This window comes from Choloepus didactylus, chromosome 7 (assembly GCF_015220235.1).
Source record: "Choloepus didactylus isolate mChoDid1 chromosome 7, mChoDid1.pri, whole genome shotgun sequence".
Classification (NCBI taxonomy): Eukaryota; Metazoa; Chordata; class Mammalia; order Pilosa; family Megalonychidae; genus Choloepus; species Choloepus didactylus.
Genome location: NC_051313.1, coordinates 2,521,389 through 2,538,310, shown reverse-complemented (window position 1 = coordinate 2,538,310; position 16,922 = coordinate 2,521,389). Strand labels below are relative to the sequence as shown.

At 44.7% G+C, this 16,922-nt stretch overlaps 1 protein-coding gene across 2 annotated transcripts in view; it reads right to left on the bottom strand.

The window, feature by feature from the left end:
* EPM2A (EPM2A glucan phosphatase, laforin) overlaps window positions 1-16,922 on the bottom strand; it is a 104,795-nt gene that overhangs the window by 25,878 nt on the left and 61,995 nt on the right. The window contains exon 2 of one of the 2 annotated variants that reach the window (XM_037842602.1): window positions 14,809-14,983. The exons of the other annotated variant lie outside the window; for it this stretch is intronic. Within the exon in view, the coding sequence (XP_037698530.1) occupies window positions 14,809-14,983 (175 nt within the window). The remainder of the gene's footprint in view (window positions 1-14,808; window positions 14,984-16,922) is intronic. 2 annotated transcript variants of the gene reach the window in all.

Below are 16,922 nucleotides of genomic sequence, written 5' to 3'. Positions count from 1 at the left end.
CCAATGATTAATTGAATTTGAAGTGTAGGTAAGTTATTTAGCATTTAAAAGAGGGCCATTAGTAGAACAAGAAAACATTCTATATACCTTCCAATTTACCAGAAAGGTGATCATATAGAAAAGAGAGAAAAGAAGACAATTTTTCAAAGCCTTAAAAATAGGAAACTTAAAATAACAGGATATAGCTAAGACTAAGCATTTATAACACTAAATAGCAATGGAACACATTTACCTTTTAAAAGAAAAATACTCTCCTGCTGACTCAAAACACAAACCTGTTAAATATAAAATGCAAACTAAGACAAATAATTTAGAAATGTGTAAAATAAAAAGATAAACAAAAATTTAACAGGCAAATGGAATTTAAGCAAAAATAAAGCAAGCCTTAAGATTTTAATAGCAGGAAAGTTGAAATTCAAAGCAGAAGTGTCACAGATTTCATTTTAAATTAAATGGAAAGCTTAGAGTATTGTATGCGAGTGAACCTTCTGAGGAGAAAATGAAGACTGCGCCTTACAAATTAAATGAACACAGAGTTTCCGTTACCTATAGTGACCAAAGAAATCACTGACCTGCCCCAATTTTTATCCAGAAGCAGGGAAAGAACTTCCCTACAAAGCTCTAGAAAATGAGACTACGTTGCTGCTTGTTTGTCACACCAATTACATTAATAATTAAACATGTTTCAGGCACCCATTAAGCATGTTAATGTTTCATTTCATTTCATCCTTGCAACGGCCTCATGAGGTGACTTTCATTATTGTGGTTATTTGCAGATGAGGAAGATGCCACGCAAGGCCTACCGCTAGGGAGTGGGGGTGCTGGCTTCAACCCTGCAGTCCAGCTCAGAGCACCTGCCCCCGAGGACCACATTACATACACAGAAAATAATTAGAAAGTGGAGTGAGAAGGAGGCACTCCTGGGCACACAGGGTAGGCTCACACCAGGCCAGGCAGACGCCGGACTCTGGGCAAGAAGGCAGCGGGGTGGGCTCTCCACCATGGTCAGGACTGCCTCAGGATGTTAATGGAACAAGGTCCTAGACAGTGAATATGTCGGGGTCCCCAAGACCCCCCTAGAGTCATGGTTTGCTAGAGGGGCTCATGGCCCAGCAGAAAGCCACACTCACAGCTCTGCTTTCTCCCGTGGAGGGGCACAGACGGCAACATCCAGAGGTCACCAGACACACACGTCCAGAGTCCACTCCCAGTGGAGCCCCAAAGATGCACTTCATTCCACTGAGCTTGAGCTACGACCACACGTGCCAAGTGTCATTGGCCTGGGAAGCTCATTAGAGACCCGCACCAAGGTCTCCATGGGGCCTGGTCACGTGGCGCCTGCTGCTGGCACATACCAAACCGCAGACCCCCAGAAGGCAGGCAGGCGTGGGCAGAACTACATTCTCTGCACACACAGGTTAGTGCCGTTATCATTTCGGGAAAGCTTTACCTCAGTCAAAGGGACTATCAGCTGGCCAAGACCCCAGACGCCAGCCTCGTGCCCACCACGAGAGCAGGGCTTCCAGGGGGGCAGTCTCAGGGCCGCTGGGCTAACTTTTGATTCATGGTGAACACGTGCATCTCAATGGTCTTGATCTGAGGTCACCTGATTCTAGAAGGGTCTACAGTTCGATATTCTCAATTCTCTTATCATTTATATCCCTTCACCCTTCTCCACCCCCACCTGCCCACTCTGTCCACGGAGATGTGCACTTGTCACCTGCTGGGTACATTCCTGCAGGGCAGGTCTCTGGTTAACAAATGTCAGCTGTTTTTGATACTAATCACAAGTTCTGTGTTCAATGTGCTCAAATGATCGATTCCCGAGACACCGGGTTTCAGAGAGAGAAAGTTCATTGTTAGGCACGAAGCAGGAGATCAGATGGCCTCCCCACCTAAAAATCTGTCTCCCCGAACCGCAGTAACTCTGATGGTTTTATAGCATCAAAACACGGGCAGGTTTTAGCATAATAAGCACAATGGCCCCAGATGATGTAATTAGAGGTGATCTAATTATTAAGCTTGTGCAGGTTGATTACGTGCTTAATCACCGAACTTGTGTAAGAAAATGGTGGCCTTAATATGATGATGGCCACCATACGATAACCCAAGTTAACAGTAGCCCCCAAAACCCTAAAGAATACTCGGGTCCCTGTCTAAGACTCTACAAGAGTTTCACTCACTAAGTTTATTCTTCAGAAACTTAAATCCTCCAGAGAGTTCCTATGCCAGCTAAGTCCCAAAACCCAGATGAACAGCCTTTTCAAGAACATCAGCCAGTTGCATTCTGTTTTTCCATAATGTCGACACCCCTTTTCAACATGAACAAGTTAGGGTGGTCACTGCCTAGACATCCCTGAAGATCAAGAAAATAATTAAACTAGAGGAAGGGGTAGCAACAGACAAGATAGAATTTAACAAAGGATTATGAATACTGAATCTCTATATAATTTTCTTTTTCTTGTGGCTAGGGCATTAGAATAGAATAGCTAGACGGAAAGAATTGAAATTGTGGAACTATAACCCATAACATTCTTTGAAATTTGCTCTCGAACTACTTGCTGAATTGCACTTGGAAAGTTATCACTTCTTTGTAAATATGTTATATTCCACAATTAAAGAAAAACAAACAAACAAACAAAAAAAAAAACAGCTGGCAATCACGATACCATTGGCAAAGAAAGAAGCCAGAGGGAGCTGGATGGGACAGCTGCCTGGCTCGGTGTGATGTCGGGTTCTCATTCTCTCACTCTAGGAACGCCTGTCCAGTGCTTGAAGTCTCAGAAAATCCCTGCTTTTCTTGCAGCCTGTGATGTTCCTTTGGATCTGCCCAATCTTGTAGACAAAATTGTGCACTATGCAATGTTGTGCTGCTATGAGTAAAATATAATTATTCTTCTGGCTATAATGTTTGCTAACTTATTTTGGGGAAGAAAGCTAGAATTTTTCTTCAGTGCCCACTAATAAATAACGCAGGGTGTATTTTAGAGAATTTCAATAAGAAATTTAACAATAAAATTTTGAAGAGTGAGAAACTACAATTTAAAAAAAAATATATTTTCCAACTTTTTTTTCATGTGAGAAATTTATTCCTTGTGATTCGTTCTTTTTACAAAAATTATGTTGTAATTTTTTAATGAAAGCAATGCTCCTTCCTAACTGACAGAACTTCTTCCCACCATGAGGATGCATTTAGTTTTCTTTCTGACCTTGCTTTTCTCATTTACATTCTTCTCTATTTCCTTTCTTCCATTTGCTTCTTCCCCTTCCATGCTAGCTTCTCTTAACAGTCAATCCATAATCAATGGATCTGCCTTCCAGTATAGACAGCATTTTTGTAACAACTGGTTTGGTCTGTTGGGGGTTCAGGACGCCAAGGGGCAGGTTTCATTAGAGCTTTAGGAACACGGAGCAGCCTTTAGTTAAGAGTTCCAAGTTCATTTGAAGGACCAACATTATGCTCTATCACCAGACAGTCATTTCGCTCTTGGAGGAGCGTAAGATTTACAGTCTCCATCCCCAGAGTTTAGTGAACTCAGACACAAGTCACAGTCTCTCCGGGCTGCCCTTCAGCTGTGTGCTGAGCTGTCACCCCAAACCCCATCAGCTCAGTCCATCAGGACATGGTGCTTTGTCCTCAGACGGCTGGAGGGAAATTTCCTTTCCTTCATTTCTCACTACAGTGGCCACTTTATGTACACTTTCAGTTGCTATTTTTATTTTCCCAAGAATACTATTGTGTTAGCAAGAAAGCAGACCCAGACAAACTACTTGTTAAATAAGTGGAATAAATCAGTCAAGTCAATGAGACAGAATACTATAGGTCAAAGCTGGACAGAAAATACTGCCTGCCTCTGTCCCAGAACACAGCCATGCTTCATACTCCCTTTATTTTTCATTTTATTTATAGACTTGTTCCATTAAATGATTGATCTGTTCTGCACTCTACAGCATTTTAAAAATTTATGGGCTTAGTTCTTATTTTTAATGAGGATCTGTATATTGGATTCATCACTTACAACACAATAACTGACTTCGCCAAAACTCATTATTTCTGCATCTCATTACTATTACTAGAACTCGGAGGCATTTTAGTGGGACAATTAGTTGCTTCTGACTTTTATTTCTAAAGCAGAAATGCCAGCACATGCCTTTCCTATTCTCTTCATTTAAAACACAACCAAAAGGCCTTATTTCAATCTTACTCTATGTTCCAGTTTGATAATGCTGGCGCTATGCAAAATACCAGAAACGGATTGGCTTTTATAAAAGGGGTTTTATTTGGCTACACAGTTACAGTCTGAAGGCCAAGAAAATGTCCAAATTAAGGCATCAACACAAGTATACTTTCACCGAAAGAAGGCCAATGGCATCTAGAAAATTCGGTTAGCTGGGAAGGCACGTGGCTGGCGTCTGCTGATCCCGGGTTGGGTTCCAGCTCCTCTCTCAGCTCCTGTGCATTCTTCAAAATGTTGGTCGTGGGATGTTTTGTCCTCTCTTAGCTTCTCCTTAGCAAACTCTGGGCTAGCATCTCCGAAGCATTAGCAAAAGTCTGCTTTCAACGGCCATCTCCAAAATGTCTCTCTTAGCTGCTCTGAGGTCTGTCAGTTTGTGAGCTCTTTTAAATTAAGACCCACCCTGAATAGGTGGGGCCCATATCTCCATGGAAATAATTTAATCAAATGGTTCACCCACAGTTGATTGAGTCACATCTCCATGGAAACACTCAGCCAAAGGATTCTGACCTGATCAGCACTAATATGTCTGCCCCCACAAGACTGCATTAAAGAACATGGCTTTTTCTGGGGGACATAATATATCCAAACCCACATGCTCTGAAATGGCATAGCTTACTGAATTCCGGATGGTAGTTATGCTGTTTTCATTAAAACTCAATTCATAATTAACAAGAAAAACCTACCCTGGATGATCCATGCCTTACAAGGCTATTTCAAAAACAGAAATATGTAGAAAAATCTATTTTGCCTTTTATAAGCTAAATTAGTGAAATGCCAAAACAGGGAGTACATAACAGTTTTCTACATTCAAGAGTCACAAGTGGTTTTTATTTGTAATTAAATTGATGTCAACTGTTCATACTGTCAGTGGGTTAGACACTGTCATGTAATTTGTTATTCCCCGTTTTCCTACTGTGTTTAGAAATGTCATTTTCTTGACTTAGACACCTTCCTGCATACAAATTCCAGAAGGATTTTCAAATGTGAACTTGGGTAGGCAGATTCAACGGTGTGAGAGCCTCGGCTCTATCAGGCCCAAAGTCCGGGAGGCAGAGTGGCAGGCACTGGACAGACAAACTGTAGAGGCTAACACAGGTAACTGCACGGGGTTGAGTCAAAACTATCCCGAAAATGTTTAAGCTATGTCAAACCACACGATTATCATGCCCACCAGGTGGATGTCATGGGTTTCTGAATGGTGTCTGAGGTCACTGCACAGCCAGCCGCCTCGTGGCAGGGCTGGGGGCACCCCGGGACTGCGGGAAAATGGCGCAGCCTGGGGGGTTGCGAGACCTCTGCCACATCCTCCTTCTTAGTACCGACAAGAGGCCAAGGTGCAGTCCCAAGGGCAGTGCCCGAGGCTTTCTCTGCACTTAGTGCAATTACTGAGAAGATTTTATTAGGATGAGAAAAGAGGAAGGTGTGGCAAATAAAACTTTTATTACTTTCCTTATTTCATAAAATTTTAAGCACCATAGTCTTTCAGTTTATTAAAAAAATGTATCCCTGAAAATTAAGTATTAACTAAGTTTTTTGAAGCAAGGTCCCATTTTAAACGTAGCAAGCTTTAAACAGGAATTCAAGAACTTTATTCACTTGAGGCCAAAGAAAATCATTTGAAAAACCACAGAGCAGTCAAGCGTCATTGAGCTGGGGTATGAATTTCACAGGGTGCGTGTTTTGTGGCCTCGACTGTGGGATGATTGGCGTCCGAGGGGGTAATCATCTCACCTGAGCGTCTCCGCTAACTTTGCAGCCCTCGTCTCTAGCAGCTCCGGGCACAGAGCGGGCGCCCCACGGAGGCTGAGAACGGACCGGAGTCCCCAGGACCCCGGGGCGGGGATCTCAGTAACCCCAACCCCACGGGGGGCGAGTGAGGGAAGCCAGGGCAAGAAAGGAAGGAAGAGAAGGGGGAGGGCAAGGGACAGAGGGCCGCGGAGGGGGGAGGCCGCGAGGGCACGCGGGGAGAGGGGCGCCGGGAGGAGAGGGGCTCGCAGGGCTGGGGCGGCACAGGGCTGGGGGATCGCAGGGATGGGGGCGCAGGGAGAGGGGGCGCAGGGCTGGGGGATCGCAGGGATGGGGGGCGCAGGGAGAGGGGGCGCAGGGATGGGGGTGCGCAGGGAGAGGGGGCGCAGGGATGGGGTGCGCCGCGACCCTCTCTCCATCCGCGCGCCTCGCTGGGAGCCCCGGGCCGCTCAGCTCCCGCCGCCCCTCAGGGCCGCCCCTGCGCGTCCTCTCCCGGCGCCCGGAACCCACCACACCCAGCACAGAACTGGGCCCAGGCAACACAGCCAGGAAGGTCCCCCTAATTTCAGGTTGTAGCGCTGGTTTTTCAGGGAGGGGTAGTTGTTGTCCTTTATTTTATTTCTGGTGCCACCTATTTGGGCCGCGCTCTGCGTTTTGCTGGGAAGTTGGTGGCGGACTGGCCTGGTCCCGGGAAACGGAGCCCGGGTCTCCCCAGGAAAAACTGCCAAGGGGCCTGGAGGGCGGTCCTGGGGCAGCGCGGCCCTGCCCGCGCTCAGGACCCCGGAGAGGCCTCCTCGGGGCCCTGCTGCCCTCTTGGGTGTCCAGGACATGGGGCTGCCTGAGATCCCTCTTCTCTCATCATCTCAGAAGTCTGTGAGCCTCGCGCAGCACCACGATGGCTTCCCTCGCGCAGCACAACCTGCGATCCGAAACCGACTCCCTGCCTCCCTCGTCTGGGCCCGGGGTCCCAGGGTCCCACGGTCCCCGTGAAACTTGCCACGCGGCCTGTGTGTGGGAAGCAACTCTTCCACTATAAAATGGGGAGCCTGTGCCGGGAGGTGTCATCACTGTGTGTGTGCATGCGTGGGTGTGCGAGTTTGTATGTGCAAGTTTGTGTGAGCGTGCAAGTGGGTGTGTGTGTATTGTGCAAGTGTGTGAGCATGTGTGAGTGTGTAAACGAGTGAGCATGTGGATGGGGGTGTGTGTGAGTGTGGATACAGCTAGTATATTTTCAGAGTAATGTTTACACCAGCTAATCAATTAAGTTAACATTTTCATCACTCTTAATTCGTTTATAAAGAACAATAAATCTACATGGCCATTCATACAAAAATTAAAAGGACAATAAAAGAAGTAAGGGAAATGTGTTTTACAATTTATCAAAGTATGAAAATGAAGACTCACTTTTCAAAATAGAGGCTGTGATAGAAAGTCAACACAGAGCCATGGGATACGCAAAATCGATTCTCACGTGCAGCAAGCCACTGTGCGTTGGGACTGCTGGTGCTCATTTGATCCCTCCGTGCGTCCGACAGTCCCTCCGCTCTGCCCAGCCAAAGATGAGGCTGTGACCTGAGAAAGCAGTGGTTTAAGCCACTTCTGATGGTCATAAGCTCTGGTTGGCAATGTGATCTGGACACAGCAGCCCTCCGAAAATACAGCGGAAACATCCTCCCCACCCTACCCTCCCACCCCCACAACCCCACCCCTGCATCCGGTGACTACATAATAGACCCCTTGGTCTTCCAAAAAGTGAGTCTTTCCTAATGGCCAGCCTCATAAATTCAAAGTTCCCAGTTTACCAAAACCCCATTTTAGGGTGCCACGTTGGCTTCTTTCTGTAACATCAAATGATCTGTCGAGAGTTGCACAGAAAACCTTAGAAAAAGGCTATCTCATCTTGTCAAGACTAGTCTGTCTCTCCCCTGTGCTCCCTGAATTTGATGGAACAGCTCTTTTTGGTGGCCATGGTCTCTGCAAAACTTGTAAAAATTAGAAGTCACGAGTCAGTACATTCATCGTCCACTCGTCAGCCAGTCCATATACCGCCTTCAAACCTAACCTCCCTCCCCGCTCGCATCCCATGACTTGGCTACTTCCCTGAGCAGACGGAAGGGCCATCTACGGTGCATCACCTCCCTGCCACGCCCAGGAGCCCGGCCAGCCTCCCCCGACCACCACGGACCGTCCACACCCCTGGGTTTGGCTCACTCTCACTACCCGAAGGTTTCAGGCCTATACCCTCCCTCTTCTCCTCTTGATCCTTAATTTTTCTCCACTTTGTGGAATGTATGAATTATGATGAAAGATTCTGTAGTATCTCCCACCTTATCAGTTACTTTCCCCTATCCCACACACCTCTGTTTCTCTGCTCTTTTGTAGTAAAATTCCATATATTTTCATAGTAAAATTTCCATTTTACCCACACTTACAAATCCAATTTTCTTAATTTATGTGGTAAAATATTCCCTCTTTCTTATTGTCATTCCTAGAGACACAACCTGAGATCTGAAAATAAAGTTCTCTCCTTTCCAATCTCACTTTCATTCACCAGTGATCAAGACAATCATAATTTAAATAACAAAGCTGTTTTTATTACAGGAGGCAGCACAGAATCTCGCCACTTCCTTTACAGCTGTACTGATTTTCTGTGGAAGTTTGGAGCTGTTATATACCCCAGAAAAGGCCATATTCTTTTAATCCATTCTTGTGGGTGCAGACCTGTTGTGGCTGGGAGCTTTGATTAAGTTGTTTCCATGGAGGTGTGGCCCAGCCCATTCAAGGTGTGTCTTAATCCTCTACTAATCCTTTACGAGAGGATAAAAGACAGAGACATTTGGAAAGAGCTCAGAGAGAGAGAAATGCCCAGAGAAGCAAGAAGAACCCACAGGAGCTGAGAGAGAAAGGGAGAACTTTGATCCAGAACCCAGGAGAGAAGGACCAGCAGACGTCAGTCACCACATGCCTTCCCATGTGACAGAGGAGCCCCAGACGCCATCGGCCTTTCCTCAGAGAAGGTATCCTCTTGTTGATGCCTTAATTTGGACATTTTTCATGGCCTTAGAATTGTAACTTGTTACCTAATAAATCCCTGTTGTTAAAAGCCGTCTATTTCTGGTATAATGCACTTTAGCAGCTTTAGCAAACAGAAACATTCTCCAACAGCAAAACTGATTCCTCCATGCCCGTTAGCAGATATGTTATAAATGATACCCAAGAGACAAAAATTAGGAAGCTATATTTGCATTAATCCATACTGTCATTAGGATGTGAATATCCACTACTAATCATGTTTCTTTGATATGACGTTGAAAATAAATTGTCCCAAATAACTTTTTTCTGTCTCTCTATATTTTAATCATAAGAAAAAGAGGACATCCATCAATTAATCTGACCATATAAAATAGGAACAATACTATTTAAAAAGGAACTCTTGGCAGAATCTCACACACCCCGCTAACACGCAATAAAAACAATTGCCCAATCAGAAGACTCAACAAGAAGCAAGCATATGCCATTTTTTTGCCTTTCCTTCTAGCATGAACAATTATAATCCAGGATTTGTTTTCAAAAATCTCAAGTTATTCACTCAGATGTAAATACCAATTTACAAGAAACTAGTTTCTTCCTTTGGCCAATATGGTCTTGATTGTGAGTTATAAAACTAGGACAAAGTGATTAGGTCCTCTTATACTTAGAATTTTGTGACTATTCTCTATTTACTCCAAAAGGGATCTCTTGTCAAAATTTGTGGTAAATTCGAGCAATGTAAAACTATCTTGTCTTTGTATAAGTTTGTATAAGTATTATTGAAGACTTGCACACCAGCTATAAAATATGCATATTTCTAAATTCAGCACCTGCAGTTGGGTTGAGTGGGGGGGGGGGTGCAGGCCCTGGGTCTCTGTGTCTGAAAGCGGGAAGGCTGACATGGAGGACGCTCGCTGCCAATCATTGTGACAGGTTAGCAGGATCCACACGAGCCTGGATTAATTAATTGGCACAAACCCTTGATCTCTTCCACGACTGCCTTTAAAAGTCCTCTAGTTCAACCCACTCACTTTGCAAATCATGGAACTGAAATCAGGGCTGTTAAAGAATATCTGCAAGGAGCCCAGGAGTAAATGAGGTGCCGGGGCTGGAACCCAACGCTCCCTGCCTTCTCTCCACGGTAAGTACTTTCATTCGTTTGGGAAAATGTGCTGGACCAAATGGAATTATAAAATGTGCAGAATTATTGCTCTATGTTGTTTAAAACAACTTTGAGTATTGAACGTTAGTGTAGATCTTTTCCTTAGGGGCCAAAGGGTCTGCAGAGCAGAAGCATCCTTCTACAATACCTTTCCCAAGGTGTAACATTTATCAGAGAGTAGAAAGCATGATGTTCATAAAGTCTAAATTATGTCTCTTGGAATGGGTTTAATTTATAGCAAGCCATTTCAAGATACAGAAAGTACAGTCCTTTACCACTAAAGCCTCATTAAATAGGTTGTCTGTGTCTTTAAGGCAAATATTCATTCTTCTGCAAAAATAAAAAAAGTTCTATTGAAGAGGGAGGTGTGGTTTAATACCAAAAATAGCCTGAATATTCCAGAGCACACTGATCTAATAATCTCCTTCTAGCAGACTAGAATCTTACTCAAGTCAAAAGACCAGAATACAAGCAAAACATGAGAAATAAAGAGTCCCTAACATTTATTGTACTACCATTTACCACATTTACTATGAGGCAGATTGAATACTTTATTTCAGTTTAATTTTATTGCAGACAAATTGATTCCATTCATCTACTTTGATTCTTTCCCCTTAAAACAAGAATAAAGAGGTTTTAAAACTAAACACATAAAATCAGAAGAATGAAGACAACAGGAGGTAAAACAACAGCAAATTATGGAAGCTGCAAAGCAAATAACTGAGCACTGAATGATTGAGCAGAGCTGAATAAATTAAGTCCTAATGCCAGAGGCGGGAAACCTGGGAGCCAACAAGACTTGCATTACAGAAACCCCAACAGCTCAGAAGGCAGCGTCACCAGGTCCTCCTGGAGGTGGGCAGGCAAAACACGAAGGTCAGGAGACTGCACAAAGTCTCTTCAAGAAGCAGCCCGTCCCCAGACCCGGTTTGCCCACTCCTCTCACCGGGCAGCCTTCCCTCCCAGTCCTGAAGGAAGGCTGAGGTTGGCCTCTGGGGAAGGCTGCACAAGGCCCTGAACTGGGGGGCCCAGGCCCAGGGCGGGGATCCCATGCTGAAAACGGGAGTTGAGTGCTGTGGCTACTGGAGGCTGAGATGCTCCCGAGCTCCCAGCCCTTCCAGAACAGAACCCGATGGCCAGGTCTTCACCGCAGACGAGGGCTGGGTGGAGTCTTGCCTAGGAAATGAAAGCATCCTGGAGGACACTGACGTCAGAGGTCTTCCCATCTTCAGGACTCAGCCAGGCATTAAAATGTATCATATGCAGCCACTTGTAAGGGAATCAATATTCTAAACTAACGAATAGAGCATTGGTCCCCTGTTAAAGCATTCCACCTGCAGAGTTACTTTTCTGAAATTGTTCCTTGTATTTGTAACTTATATTTTGATCAAGCAAACAAAGGATTCCTGAATAAACGTGCTGGCAGGCAGTGGAGTGTTACAATGAGCTCTTACCCTGAGCCGGGACTCGAGGCACCGGAATTACAGCTCTAGTCCTCGTGAGCTCTGTGGGACGTGGCCCAGACAGAGACACTGAGATCCATGACACAACCTGCCCCAGTTATAAAATAGGGAATCGGCGGGGGAACGATGAACAGTGACTTTGCAAATGTGCAAAACCCATGAACTTTACACCTGGGGTGGGTAATAACTAAGGTTGAATTACCTGTGAGTTCAGTAGGCTAGAACCTTGGATATAAAATTAAGTTGCTTTAAAGAAAACTATTAAAACATGCTGCCTGTATGCATAGTTAAGTACCTGAACTGTCATCCATGCTCACCTCCCAGTAAGTGCTGGTACTGTATGAAAGCAGAAGAAACCCCTCTTTAAATCCTGAAAAATCCACTTGTGGGAGCGAAGGCTCTCGGAGGGATGGTCCGCCCCACAGAAGGTCCCACAGAAGGTCCTCCTGTCTCTTCACCTGGGCTGGGGAGAGGGTTGCCCCAGCTCATTGCTGCAGCCCCTGCCCTCCACCCCCAGCCTGCAGCCGACACTCTCACCAGGAATCAAAGGCAGTGACGGCCAACACCGAGGCAACTCATCCCAACCACGTGCAGTAACCAACCCAATCTTTCATTTATAAATAAATACAGAACAACTAAAAATCACTAGTTATTTGAGTAAAACTAACAATAAAAAGAGAAAGATCAAATTGAATAAATAGGACAACTGATTCAGGAGGAAACAGGATAGCTCCAGTAAGAGAAGAGAAATTTAAAATAAGTCTCAGGAGTATTCTAAGAAAGATTCAAGAGTATATGCATTTATAAAACCAGAAGAAACTAAGATGAGGAAAGGGATCACAAAACAAGTAAGGGTCCATGAAAACTAATACAATTATCAAAATTAAGGAAATCTGTAGTAGGGCTGGAAAGAAAATCAAGTCTTTGAAAATGCAAAGAAAAAGACCAGGAGATGGGAAAATATAAAAGAAAAGTTAAGAATCATAGAATATAAACTCAGGAGGTCCAATATCCATGTAAGGAGGATTTTTAATGATAGAACAAAGACAAAGCAGGGAAAGAAATCATCAAGTAACAGAAGAAAATCTCCAAAGCCCAAGACAAGTGTCACATTGAAAGGGTCGACCAGATGCTGCTCAGGATAAATGAGACAGGGGCCCCACCTGAGCTGTCTTCAGTCCAGCCAGGACACGGGCACAGCTGCTCCTCCTTCCTGCACCTTCTCCTTGGCAGCTACACCCTGCAGACCCAAGGCCTTGGCCTTTTCTCCTTTTCTCTTAGGCCCTGATATTTCACTCAGTTGCTAAATGAGCTCATCCAGACTCACGACTCTGAATAACATCCATATATTGATGTCTCCCAATGTTTTATGTCCATTTCCAACATTTCACCCAAACTCCTGACATCACATTGATTTATCTCATGCAACTGAACAGACATTTCTAAATTAGAATTTTAATCTCAATCCCAAACGCCCAACTGCTCATCTCCATCTCTCCATCTCAGGAAGCAGCACCTCCACCCACCCCATTTCTCCGGGCAACAATGAGGGGCCACGCTCACCCCTGTCCCTCACAGGCTGTGTCCAGTCTGCCAGCACATCCGGCCCCTCTTCCTTCACAGTCTGACCTGAATGTGTAAGAAAGATGTCCTCAAGAACACCGACTCCCCAGCACTGGGATGAGGTGGCATTCTCGCTCTCCTGCTCCTTACAGCCCCATTTGCGTTGATTATCTCTCCCACTCAATGCAGCACAATTTTTAAGACCATGAGACTGCATCTCTGTATCTGTGGTACAAACACTGCACACTCTACAGTAAATAATATTTTTTAAATATTTTCAAATTGTGAGCATTGCTTTTAAATTTTAAATCTTCAAAGACAGACTTATTTATATTCACTAAATTAAATGTAAATTCTGTAAACCTTGAAATTGTAAAAGTAAAGAAAATAGGAGTTAATAAGTGGAGTAGATGTGGAGGAAAATACAGAACAAAGAAACTCTGATCTTACACAACAGGAAACGAAGAGGTGATGCCAAAACCGATGGGTCAAATTATTGATTATGAAGTTAAGTAACAAAAGAATGCTTTTTTACAGTTGTATAAAAATGTAGCTTATGAGGGGTGACAGTGGGATTGGGAATGCCATAAGGACCAAACTCCACTTTGTCTAGTTTATGGATGGATCTGTAGAAAAGTAGGGGAAGGAAACAAACAGACAAAGGTACCCAGTGTTCTTTTTTACTTCAATTGCTCTTTTTCACTCTAATTATTATTCTTGTTATTTTTGTGTGTGTGCTAATGAAGGTGTCAGGGATTGATTTAGGTGATGAATGTACAACTATGTAATGGTACTGTAAACAATCGAAAGTACAATTTGTTTTGTATGACTGCGTGGTATGTGAATATATCTCAATAAAATGATGATTAAAAAAAAAAAAAAGGCAAAGAGAAACCCTGGTTCCTTCTAACTTCAGATGAACCATAAGGTTCTTTTTTGCTTATTAAAGTGGCTACCACAAATTAAAAAAAAAAAAAAAAAAAAAAAAGAATGCTTTTTTTTTAATGTGCCCTGTAGGATTGGCAATGGAAGAGAGCAAAAATATGAGGTATATTTCTCACATCACAGAAGGGAATCAATAGATATTTTTTAATTGAAGACTAACCAATAAAGCAGGTGCATATTATTTAAGACTTGGAGTTAACCTCCAAAAAGTAAACATAAGATGATTAAAAATAATTTCTGATGAGTGGGAGTGGAGAAAGTGTAGTGAGCCTTACTTTCAGTTAGCACTCCCTTCAGTGTTTGAATTTTTATTATGGCATATAATGCTGGTATAATAATTAAACAAATAAACAAACAGGAACATATTAATAAATAATAAGACAAATGATCACGTGCAATCTAGTGTGCACGTCTGGATTTTCACCCATGTTTACAGGAATGAAATTTTATAAGGAGACATCAATTTCTGTTTCACTGCTGGTCAGTAGCATAAAGAACACAAACACTAATCTAGGATGTTTCTGTTGTGTTCTCACTTTTAATCCTCTTTATGCTGATGCCCGGGCCTGTATGCAGCCACAGCTCTGTGAAGGGGTCGGTGGCCCGGAGCCCCCCAGCATCGCGGGCCCCACGCGTGGACCCGGCCCGCCGCGCCCGGTACCTGGAGCAGTGCATGGCCTGGTGGCCGGCGACGCTGAAGTAGAAGTCCGTGGTGCGCCTCATCTCGTCGGTGTGCCCGCTGGCCTCGATCCAGTGCCCCACGGGGACGCAGTACACCCCGTCCACCACGTTGCTCTCGTCGAAGGCGCAGCAGCGGTCGTGGGGGGACCCGTGGCCTGGGGGGGAGCAGCGGGGCGGTCAGGCTGGTGCTGCCCCAGCGGCCTCCTGCCCAGCAGTCCATGGGGGTGGGTGAGAGGCTGCTCAGTCTACGCATCCCAGTGGGAGCAACAGCAGGCGAGAGGGGAATGCGTGGAGGGGCTTGGGAAGGTGACGGTCGGGGCCCCTCCGAGGGCGCGGGGCACAGGCATTTCCCGACGCTCAGTAGCTCCCCAGGCCCCTCCGGCCTCTCGGCGGCCTCAGGGCAGACTCAGGGCGGCCCATGTGGTTTCTAAAGCTGCTAGAGCCCCCGCATCACCCACTTTTATGCAAATTCATGACTTAAGTCAGGAATCAAGCATTGTAATATCAGCTCAAACAATGGAAATAAATGCCTCAGTAAATAATTAAACAAGCGATGGCATCCAGTTCACTTTGGATGTGAAACGGTGGTTAGGTTCTTTGCAGACGGGAACCCACGCCGGGCAGAGATGGCCTGGCTGTCCGAGGTCACAGAGCTGGAGGTGCAGAGCTGGGCACAGCTGCCTCCCCTCGTCTCCACCTTTCCCGCCCCTCTGCCTGCTTCACCTGCAGCAGGACACACGGCGCCTCCCCCCGGGCACCACCCCAGGAGGGGGAAGGAAGGACAGACCTTCACAAACACTCCCAATCTGCCCTGTGTCCACTACTCCAGGTAGATCATTTATTTCTATAAAACTTACAATAACAGGCTATACTTATTTAACCCTTACTGTGTGACCACCTCATGTCAAATCACACTTTTACTTACGCTACCTGATTTCCACATATTGACATTAATGAGAGGAGCTCATGAGCACAATAAACGTCGGAGTGATATATTGGATTAAATCACATTTGGTATGAATATGAAAATTCAACTCATTGCTCCTTGCTCTGTCCTACAAAATATTTAACCAAAAGATGTTTAACATAAAATCTCATTTAAAAACCTTCTCACTGGAGTATAATAACTGCCTTCCGTCAGACAGGAGCCCCAGGAGGCTGCAGCTGTCCTAGATCAGAGCCCTTTCCTCTGGACGGCTACAAGGCCTCACCACACCAGTCCTGATCTTTGTTATCATTACAGATATTAACCGTGATATTCAATAGCTGAAAACCAAACCAAACTAACAATCCCACTTCTAGAAATATATCCAACAGAAACATTAATTAACAAGAGTAAAGAAAGATACATGCAAGATGCTGAGTTTAGCAATACTATTTTAACACAAAATACTTAAATTACATAAGTTCATCTATCCATTCCGCCCCAAATTTTTATTGAGCACCAACTATGTGACAGGCACTGTGCTAGGTCATGATAAGGACTTAGGTCTTTACCACGAGATCCATTAAAATACTGAAATATTTAAGCAGGCAGCTGACTTGACCGGGTTATTACTTTGAAAAGGCCTCTCTGGTTACAGAGTAAAAAGTGAGTTCAACAGTTTTCCTGGCAGCCTGGGATGTGAACTTCTGGCAAGCCCTGGAGGGTGGATTTCCAGCAAGTTCTGCCAATACAGGACCACAACAACTTCTCTGCCATTCAGTGAACCATGGCCATGTGCTCTGAAATGAAATCTAGGTCTCGGCCCTGGGGCTGGGGCAGGGAGGATTCTTGCTTGTATGCTTTATCTCAGCTCTCAGGGTAGTAGCAGGTCCTTATGTCTACATTCTTGTATTCTTTAGAATTCCCTTTACTCTTTACTAGCCAATCCCTTGCTATCCTAGTCCCCTGTTATACTTAATAATTCTTTATAGTAAACATTTCATATGCAAAAAAAAAAAAAAAAAAGTGAGTTCAAGACCCTGAGATGGAAGCAGAGAGGCCGTTAAGGAAACTCTTGCATTAGCCCAGGTAGGAGATGACAAACCCGTGAGGGTGGAAATGGAGGGGGGTGGGCAGGCTCAGGGGGCAAAAGCAGCAGGACTTGGTGA